Below are 10,666 nucleotides of genomic sequence, written 5' to 3'. Positions count from 1 at the left end.
AGGGTGTCCGGGGGCCATACTCTCAGGGTTTCTCCAGTCTCTGTCAGACGAGTAAGTCTGATCTTTTTCTGGGAATTTGAATTTTGTTCTACATTTATCTCCAGCTCTATCTGGGACCGTCTGTTGTGATCCCTGTCAGAACAGTTGGTGGTGGTAGCCAGGCACCAACTAGTTGTTCTGGACTCAGTCTGGTGGAGGCCGTGGTGGTTGTGGTCCGTTAGTCCTTTGGACTGATCTTTCCCTTAGGAAATGAACTCTAAGTGCCTAGAGAGTTTTTCCACAGTGGCTGCACAGCAGAAATCCATGAGTTTTAAAGTACGCCCATGCCTGAGCTGTACCCTTGCCCAGTTACCTCAAAGTCTCTGAAGGTAGGACGCAGGAGTCAGTATATTATAACGTCCCAGGTGATTCCCGGGTTAGAGAACCATTGACCAGAGGTCTTAAAGCTGAAAGAACCCTTGTAGGTCATATTGTGAAGCACCCTCGTTTTACACAGGAGACTCAAGTTGAGAGAAAAGAAGTCAGGTTTTAGACATCACTTTCCTAGGGCTGCTGTAACAAAGTACCATGAACTGGGTGGCTTAAAACAACAGAAATGTATTCTCTCACAGTCCTGGAGGGAGAAGTCCGAAGTCAAGGTGTCAGCAGGGCCATCTTCCCTTGCTGTCTTCCTGGCCTCTTCCAGCTTCTGGTGGCTCCTGACGTTCCTTGGTTTGTGGCAGCACAGCGCCAGTCTCTGCGTCTGTCTTCACGTGGCTGCTTCACTGTGTCCTCTCCTCTTCATATAGGGACACCAGTCACTGGAGTTAGGGCCCACCCAAAATCCAGGGTGATTTCATCTCAAGATCCTTAGCTAATTACACCTGCAAAGACCCTATTTCCAAATATGGTCACATTCTGAGGTTCTGGGCGGACATGAATTCTGGGGGGACTCACTATTCAACCCATTATGGGGATAAGGAGGGATTTCTTTTTAAGTTTCTAGCATCCAGTTCACCTTATACAGTGATTATTCCTGGGCCTACCATAGATGATAATAATAATAACATCACTGTTACTATCTTTTTTTATTCTTCTCATTATATAAATTAAGTACAAATCGCTAAAAATATTACTTAAAAAAAAATTATGCCAATAAGATACAGCTTTCTGATCAAGATTATCAAGTTGTGAAAAGTTAAAGGTTCTGTAACTTTGGGAGTTGAAGATTCGCCTTCCATAACTGATGACATTAAAGGGCAGGCACTGTGATTGTAACTTTGTCTAAGAAGTAATACCCGCAAAGCTGTTTCAATTTAGTTAAAGGTCACTCACAAGCTTCGCATTTATTTTCAGGTTTAATTGTTAAATTTCTGCATAGAAGTTAAGACTGTGATGATGCACATTTTCTGAAGCACCCCCAGGCAGCCCATGTGGATGAGGAATTTCTCTGCTCTGGGCAGGAGCCCACTCTGGGAGAGGCGTGTACGGTAGACTCGGAGACTCAAGCTGACTGGTGGAGTGGAGTTTATCGCAGGAAGTTTGAACGTGAAAAGGGATTCTTGTTGCAGGCCTTACCTGTGCACCTCACATTCACATAGACTTACGGCCTTTAAAAAAAAATCCTAAGCATAAAAATGTTTTCTGCATTTTCGGAATGGTGAGAGGCTATATCCTGCTATTTTGTCACTTTCATTTGAGTAGATTACTGGACAAATGATTTCTGGATTTTAAGTGATATTTATGTTTTGAGTTAATTTAAGAAAGATACTCTACCATTTTTATTTTACAAGAATGACTGAGTTTGCTGCATCAGCAACACATCTAGTGCAGTGTGGGAAAAAAGCTAACATGGGCGTAAAAATACGCTGGGGGAAACTCATGGGACAGAAAATATTTTTCAAATTTATTTAATTTTAAAATTTCTACACACTTCGTATCAGAATAGTCATTCCCCTTCGTCACTTGAAGATGTCCAGTCCTTTTTGTTCAAGGTCGTTCTTCTAGCTGCAGTGATGGTATTGTTTGCATCTCTTTGTGTTTCCTTTTCCAGCCTCAACTCTTTCTTTTCATTACTGATTTCTGCAAAAGCAGTGGGCAGATTCTCTGCCGCAAAGACAGTGAATCATACGTTTATGTGGGTCTTGTTATGGGTGGTTTAAAGCACTTGTTCATGAGATATTTTTCTTTTTTATCTGTGGATCTGGAAGTATTTTAGCAGGTGTACATTTGCATGTAAAAGAGAATAAAAGACAAGAAGCTGAGCTTTCCTTTCTCCTCCCCTCAGCTCATCTCCCTTCTCTCTCCCTGGATCCAGCGTGTTTTCTCATTCTTTCTCTAGCTGTTTCCATTTTCTAGACACAAAATGCGTATCGAAATAAAGAAAAAAAAGGAAACAATCTCAGTGATCCTTCACCACTTTGCAGAGATAGATGATTAGGTTTGAGCAGCTTATGTAACAAAGTAGGGAAAAATATATTTATCTCATTGTGTCATCAGCCTGAAATTAATAGGCAAGGATACATTTTTAACCTCCTGAGCTGGATCCTACACGAGATGGGACCCCTTGCCTTATTTTATGTTTTAGACTGTAAAATTTTCTGCTTTTTAAACTAAATGTTGACACATTATCTATATATATCTGTGTACATTTATATAATAGATGCCTGACTGAAAGATCTGAAGCTGAAAGCTTGAGGATGCACGCATGTTTGTTTCTGTGTGTGCCAGAACATTCTAACTGAAAATACTCGTGTTCTTTAGAAAGTTAGTTTTATCTAATTATTTTCACTGCTCAGTGATTTTCTGAGAGTTTGGCATTACTGATGGGAGGGAGTGTTTCTCTAGAGTTCAAGGTATTAAGTCACAGGCTATAAAAGTGACGACTTCAGGGGCCACGCGGTCTTTGAGTTTTCAGTCTGTGATTTACTTGCAGATAAGAAGGCTAAATTCTTTCCTCCTTGGAAATACGTGAGCCTTGTCCCTGCCGTGTTCATGGCAGGCTAACCTGAACTTCTAGAATTAATGCTTTTGCTCCTTTGTTCATTTGTTCATCTAATAACCATGAATTTTCAGGGCAACACTGCAGCTTTTAACCACTTGCATCTTCACTTTCCTTCTTCCTTCCGGAAAGCCTGCGCCTGAGTTGCCACAGACCTCGTGTGCACAGCCTTCCCTTTTTGCTGCATGAAGTTGGCATCCTAACCAGGTCTTTTTTAGGCCGTTTGAGGAGGGTGTCTTAATTGTTGGAGGACCCACGTTGTTGTTGTGTGCTGTCTTGTTGATTCCAACTCACAGTGACCATATAGGACAGGGTAAAACCGCCCCTTCAGGTTTCCAAGGCTGTAACCTTTACGGAAGCAGATTGCCACGTCTTTCTCCTGCCGAGCAGCTGGTGTGTTCAAACTGGCGACCTTCCTGGTCGCAGGTGAGCGCTTAAGCACAGCACTAGCAGGGCCCCTTTGAGGACCCAGCAAAGGGTATACACTCTTAACCGCCAAAGAATCTGAGATCTGGTCCATTTGATACAGATAACCAAACCAAAAACCAAACACACTGCCCTTGAGTCGATTCCAACTCATATAGAGACCCTATAGGACAGAATAATACTGCCCCATAGGGTTCCCAAGGAGTGGCTGGTGGATTCAAACTGCTGACCTTTTGGTTAGCAGCTGAGCTCTCAACCACTGCGTCACCAGGGCTCCTGTTGATACAGATAGCTACTTAAAAATCTTCATACAGCTGTTGCAACCACCTTTGATAATATGTGGCAGTGTCTCTCAACCCTTTCAGTGAGAAAGCTTTCCTAATGTCTAGCTTATATCCTTTGGTTGCAGTTTTACCTAAATGTTCTTGTGCCACTTTTAGTGAACACAGAAAAAAGTGCCATCCCCGTCTAATTTTGAGACTGCAAATGTATTCTGTTTGGCTTGTGCAGTGTTTTATTTAAAAAAAAAAAAATGATAGAAGTCTGGCAAGCCTGGGCCCACCTTCCCGCCTGGCAGCAATTGGCTGTAGCCAAGGAACAGCTGTTGCGGGTGGACGGGTACATGTTCCCCAGCCTTCCTACTGGCTGCCACCTGGTTGCTTGTTTGTAGTACCTGCTAGGCCCCAGGAAGTGTCTATATTTATGAGCCCCGACCTTTCCCGTCTTTATATTCAGTATGTATCTACTTGAACCCCTCAGTCCCTTCTTCAGCTATATTTCTATGCAGGCTCTGTATCCTTCCACTTCCTAATTTTTTAAAATCAAATCTTATTAATTTTGTTCTTTCTACTTGAACCATCCCCCAGCCCTCCATATGTTGCCTGTCTAGCTCCTCTGACTAGAATCGGGCGAGTAAGTGTATGACAGAGCCCTGGTGGCACAGTGGTTAAGCGCTTGGTTGCTAACCGAAAGGTCTGCAGTTGGAACCCACCAGCTGCCCCACAGGAGGAAGATGTGGCAGTCTGCTTCCATAAAGATTACACAGACTACAGCCTTGGAAACCCTATGGGGCAGTTTTACTCTGTCCTATAGAGTCGCTATGAGTCAGAATCGACTTGACGGCAGTGCGTTTAGTTTTGGTTTAAGGGCATGACACATGCCGTGGGGGAATGACCCCAGTTATGGCCTGTGCTGACCCTCAGTGCTGGTCCCCTGTTGTTGGGCAGCAGCACATGATGCCAGCTCTAGCCTCTCGGGCGGCTTTGGTGTCTCTGGCCCTGCCTCAGTTAGTATTGATTCCTCCAAGGGAATGAACGTCATCTTACCTTTTAAACTTCACTTTGGCATTAAGCCGTTGTGGGGGCAGCATGATCAGAGGTGGGGGCAGGTGATGTGTCCAACAGTCCTCAGTTTTATCGCTCTAGTCGAGACAGCTGCATCCCAGATAAAAACTGTCCAGGTGGCTTCAGTAACTTTCAGTTTAGAGAAGGGCCACAGGTTTGAGGCTCAAAGGTCGGGGAGGAGCCGTGGCTGGGAAGGGGGCTGGCTCTGGTTGAACAGGACAGGAGAGATGGGCCATCTCCCTCCAAGGCCTCTGTGTAGCTGGTTCGGGACAGCTGAGAAGGGAAAGCACCCAGTCCAGTTGCAGATCTCACATCCTCAGGAAGGAAGGGAAGACACCAAAATGTAAAGTATGTGGGATGTGGAAATAACCTGTCTTTGCCAGAGTGATACAGTGATTCTCTTGCTGCTAAGAGTGAATTCCCTCCCTTGCTGGACTCAGACCAGTAATAGTATCAGTACTGTCTTGTATTTGAGCAGAATACTCAATCCCCGCAAACCTGAAATTACCTCACCACTGTTAACTTGGTATTTCTCACAGAGATCCTCTCCTGAAAGGAAATGGCATGTGTTTTCCTGGCTTCTGAGAAGCAGGAGAGCAAGCCCACTGGAGTCCAGTTTCCTCCACCCTAAGATAATAGACGTGGAAGAATTGCAGCCACCGCTCCAGCTCCAGGGGCTGGGGGTCTGTGCTTATCAGGAAGTTGGCTCCCTTTTTTGTTTTGTTTCATTTTTTTTTTTAATTTCTGTGTTTGCTGTCTTTTCCCTGACCTTGACTGCAGAAATAGCATACAGTCATTAAAATCGGGACTTGTATCCTAAAAGCTGGAAACATTTTTGGTTGATCTTTATAAAATAAAAACAAAACAGAGCATTTTGACCTTTTTTACAGTGATTCTTTACCTTTTTTAGAATTCATACATTCTGTGTTTAATCTTATCAACATCTTCTTCCTCCTGAAATTACCAGACAGCATGCAATACTGGAATAAAGACAAACCTGAAGTAATACAGACGTTGGGATGATTATTTGGAGAGTATTCAGTGCCACTGTAGGACAGTATAGCAGGAACTGTTTTTATATCCCAGGCCAGTACTTGACTCACACACACAGAAATTACACAAAATAATACTTTCCCTTACTGCGTGCACTGCATCTGATATTTTCTTTATTAAATTTTTAAAAATACTAGTTCCAGCCCACCAAAGTGATTTCACAATCCAGCAATGTTAAAAAACAAAAATGTTGCCTCGGAATCTGTTCTCTTCAGGGTTGAGAGTTCCTGGTCTGTACATATTTTAATTATATGACATTTAACATTCCAAAGTATGATGCTTATTTTAACTTTTTTATCTTGATAGATTCTCAGTAGGATGAGATAAGTTACATTTTTATTCTTCAGTGTGATGCTTGTTTTAATCCAGTAATAAGGAGCTCTTGGTTGAGTTCTTGAATTGAGCCAGCAAAAAGCCAGCAGTGCAGCTGATTGCCTGCCCCTGACGCTGACGGCAGGAATGCTTTTTATGCCACAGTGAAAATGTGGATGTAGGGGCTGAGGGCCGTATGCAGCAGGAAGCTGTTTTGGTCTGTCTATGCCAAGTTCTTGTTCTCTGCCCTGCATCTCCAGGTACCCTTGAGTCTGGAGGTCATGGGGAAGGTTGTGTCCCTTGGGCCCTTTGCATAATTATTTGCTGTTTCTCCCAGCAGTCTTTCCCAAGCTAACCTACAGCATAAGAAGCTAAGAAGCCTTGCACAGCCAAGGGCGTTGTGCGGAACCCAGCCGGGTTCAGGCCACTGCGATCACTCCGGGCGCCTGCGTTTGCTCCCTCGACCTCTCCCTCTCCCGCCCCACGACAAGCCTTGGTGAAAGTTTCTCAGCTGTGGGACTCAGCCATCCTGCCGCCACTGCCCTTCTGACCCTTCCCCAGCCTCTCCCAGGGCCCCCACACTCAGATTTGAGCCCTGAGAGCCAGGGTGGGAGCTCTCCAGCGGGACTTGCTGCCTCTGGAAGCCTGTGCTGTCCCAGTTCATTTCTGCAGCCACTCCCGCGGTGACTGGAGTAGTGAGAAATGGCTGACTTGGGCTGTTGAACTAGCCACAAACCACTCAAAATAGTGGCTGGAATTCAGCCACCTGAAATAAACTCAGACGACTTGTCTTTGAGTCTTGAAACCTGAATTCACCTAAATTGATTTTGGTTGGCTGTGTTTTTTAGACTTTCTGAAAACTGACAGTTCAAAAAACTGATCTGCCTACGTTTGAAAAGTGCCAACCTAGTAGGAAGAATCTAAGAAACTTCTCTCTGGGCAGTAGAAAATTCAGTATTTCTCTGTCTTTTTTAATGTAAAGAAACAAAAGCCTACCAGTTGCTGAAGCGGTCTACCCTTCAGGATAATACACACCAGACTGAAGACAGATTCCACAAAGCAGGTGTTTCCACATCACAGTTGTCAGGTAAGTAAAGGCAGAGGGTGGAAAACACTTGAAGCCTGTGTTCAGGCAGCCAGGGCAGTGGGGCCAGGGCAGTGGGGCCAGGAGTCAGGGCAGTGGAGTCAGGGCAGTGGGGCCAGGGCAGTGGGGCCAGGAGTCAGGGCAGTGGAGCCAGGGCAGTGGGGCCGGGGCAGTGGGGCCGGGGCAGTGGGGCCGGGGCAGTGGGGCCGGGGCAGTGGGGTCGGGGCAGTGGGGTCGGGGCAGTGGAGTCGGGGCAGTGGAGCCAGGGCTGTCTGTGTTCAGGGAAGGAGGCCACTGTCTGAAGGGTTCTGGAGTTTGCTTTGTAACAAGCTGTCACCAGGTCAGAATGAGCCAGTCCCTTTTCATACTTAATGGAATGGGTTGGGGTGGGGATGAAAGAGCCTTCCCTCCTGGGTCTCTGCTGTACCAGGCATGGCAGGTGGCCCTTACAAGCCGCTCAGTCCCCCTTGTATGTCACAGTAGCCACTTGTCTTAAGTGCCACAGGAGTCACCCCAAACTCCTCATCCTCCCCACGTCTCCCAGTTTCATAATCAAACGGGGAGTGCCATGCTGGGCTTCCCTCCCTCGATGGAGTGTTGGGCCATTTTGAGTTCTTGAAATAAAGACTGTAAAATCCAGGACAGCTAAATTTTAAACTTAAATGTGGTTTCTTCAGTGTAGAATTTTTGTTTTCATTATAATTTTCTTGGTCTTCTTATATTTTACTGTTATATTTTTGCTATGACTTTCAGTGGTTTTCATTTTATTACACCTGTTTGTTTTGTTTGTCTTAGTGTAAGTCACCTCAGCCCCATTTGTCAAGGTGAATTAACAATGAACTAATACAGAAAGAAATGCATTTTTAATGACTTTCTTTTTATAGCCACCATGCAGCAATTTCACCTATCAGAGTTAACAGTGATTTCTTAATATCACATTCAGATTTCCCACTTTTCTCAAGGTTGTCTTCTTCCAACAGACATCTATTTGAGGGACATACTAATAGTGCATGGATCTTAGCTGTCTGTCTTTGGAGAACTAGACAATATTAGTGTCCGAGTTGACTGCTGCAAACTCAGTTATTTTGGTTACTTTGAGGGTAAGTGTTCAGCACCGGCTTTGGTTGACTGCTGTGGTGGAGGTGATTTTAAAACGGGGCCTCTGCCCTAGTGGAGATGGTCATCCTTTGGAAAGATGTAACATTGTGGAACTTGACTGTTTGCTTTTCATCACCTTCTTCACACTGGAGCCACAGAATTAAGAGTCCAGGGGGATCTTAGAAAGTATTTATCCAACTGCCTCGTTTTATACATGAGGCCCCGAGGGAGTAGTGCCTCTGGAAGAGCATGATGGCAGGTGGTGGGCACACACAACGGTTTGCAGGGCAGCACCACAGATCTATGTGGATAGTTAATCAGACAGGTTCAAGGCATGAGGAGATTTAACAGGAAACTGAGGTGGCCAGAACTTCACAGCACTGTTATGTACAGGTGGTGGTGGGGACAGATGCTCACAACCCTCAATCTAGCTGTTGAAGAAGCGCACGTTTCAGTTACTTTCTGCCTCAGATGTCTTAGGTCTCTGGTCCCGTCACTAAGGACAGCCACTTAAACATTGTGCCTTCGTTTTCATGTCTGAAAAGACCTTGTTCTGTTTAGCATGTGGAGACTCTTTGGACTGATGGTGGATAACTTATTAAGAGAATCGTTTTGCTGCAGAGGTTACATGCAGGCAAGCAGGTTACAGGTTAGAAACTCAGCAAATGCCGTTGACAAAGATACCTGTACAGTCTCCATTCATGATCCCCGGTAACCACTTAAGAACAAGAACCACAGCAGAAACACCAAGGCTGAGGAGACCGAGGTTAGGGATTCCCCTGCCACCGGGCGCACCGTGGGGACGGTCCAGTTGACCCAGCTTCAGGAAGAGTGTCCTGTTGTGCATTCTCCTCACCGACCTTTCCAGGCTGGCTAAAGAGGGGCCTTGATGGTTGTCAGTGGGGATTCAGCCTCCTCTGCGAAATGGAAAATAGAGGATTTGGCAGAGGACCTTGAGGGCGGGTGGGGTAGGTAACTGTCATCCAGAGGTGTCCATTATTTCTGAGAATCCGGTTCCTGGCAACCGTGTGACCTGGGGCTCCCTGCTGCCCCTGTGTTATAGCGATGTAAGACCTGTCTGCTTACACATGCATCTTGGTCATTTAAAGCAGAGTTTTTCGGTTGATTTTATTTTTTAACTTCTGTGACTTCCTTTCAGTATTCTACAGCACGCCATTCTTTGCCTCCAAGGCTCCCTTGCCTTCTGTGGCTCGAGCAGCATCTTTCCCCATTGGCGCTTGTTTTACTAAAGTTGCTGTGAGGCCGGGTCGTCCTCCATCGCGCTTCACTGCTGCGTGGCTCACTCTCTGTGTTTCTGCTCATCACAGGTTTGAATGTTGGCAGTGGCACATTCAAGACAAAGACAACTAACAAAATCGCTTCGGAAGCGAATTTTTCATCTAGCGAAGGAAGTCCTTTGTCAAGGTAAGTCGTGAAAGCCTTTCTCAGTAGCGGCCACAAGATGAAAAATGTCATTACGCAATGCATTAAACTCTGGCTGCATATTATTTTGTTGTGTGACTTGATGGAGGGTTGTGGTTTGGGTTTTTGTTTATCTGAAATAAAGGTTGAAACTTTAGTGTACCTTTGAAAATATTTGCACCAGAGCCAAGTATTGTTTTGCAGCTGTTGTTTCCCTGGTTTAAGACTCAGTTGACACCTCAGTGAACCACAAATTAGCATCTACAGCTGCTCGCAGTAGGACTGCTTAGAGACCACACAATGGAAGCTGTCAGGAAAAGGGCAGAGAGAAAACATCAGGCCTTAAAAGAAGTAACGTGGCGTGTTTCTTCTTTCTAAGACAGCTGATAGATAAACTAGCAATTGCTGGATATACATTTTTGTATTCCTTTTTTTAAACCAAGTATTTAGACTAGATAATTCTTTTTCTGCTGCTTTCTTACTTATTTTCCCCAAAGAGCAGAATTTATCTTTTCAGTTTGTTAAACTGTAGCACTTCTTGTAAGTTTTCTGAGCAATAAGTGAGTTGTGTCTTGAATTTGTCGTCAGGAGTTTATAGGTGGGACCAAGCATTCGTCTGATGAAATACCTACCTTTTTGCTTTGGGCTAAATATCATTTAAAACACCACAGCAAGTTTCCTCTTGTAATACCATTTCTCATTAAAAAGATGTCCTTAAGAGGATCATATTACATTTGAATTAACTACTTACCCTAAGTGAAATTTTAAAACAGGAACTTTAATGTATAATATCCTATATAATATCCTGTAAGATAAAACAATTTGATCTAGAAATATTTCTAAGATGAAAAATTGTGTTTCATTTGTATTTATTACCGTGTTTTTAGGACCTTAATGTAAGATTTTTTAGATCAAATCTTTCCTTTTTAGAAACCTGACAAGTTTGGT

At 44.4% G+C, this 10,666-nt stretch overlaps 1 protein-coding gene across 3 annotated transcripts in view; it reads left to right on the top strand.

Moving 5' to 3' along the window:
* Positions 1-10,666, top strand: part of KIZ (kizuna centrosomal protein) — a 176,680-nt gene that overhangs the window by 148,997 nt on the left and 17,017 nt on the right. For 2 of the 3 annotated variants that reach the window (XM_012555584.2, XM_023731397.1), the window contains 2 exons: positions 7,097-7,201; positions 9,625-9,721. In XM_012555584.2, coding sequence (XP_012411038.1) covers positions 7,097-7,201; positions 9,625-9,721 — 202 coding nt within the window. Of the gene's footprint in view, positions 1-1,335; positions 1,640-7,096; positions 7,202-9,624; positions 9,722-10,666 lie in introns of those variants that run through there. The other variant, XR_002824100.1, reaches the window with a different exon arrangement.

This window comes from Trichechus manatus, unplaced genomic scaffold, assembly GCF_000243295.1.
Source record: "Trichechus manatus latirostris isolate Lorelei unplaced genomic scaffold, TriManLat1.0 scaffold00042, whole genome shotgun sequence".
Lineage (NCBI taxonomy): Eukaryota > Metazoa > Chordata > Mammalia > Sirenia > Trichechidae > Trichechus > Trichechus manatus.
Note: the sequence above shows the minus strand (reverse complement) of the source record. Positions and strands in the feature narration are given on the sequence as shown.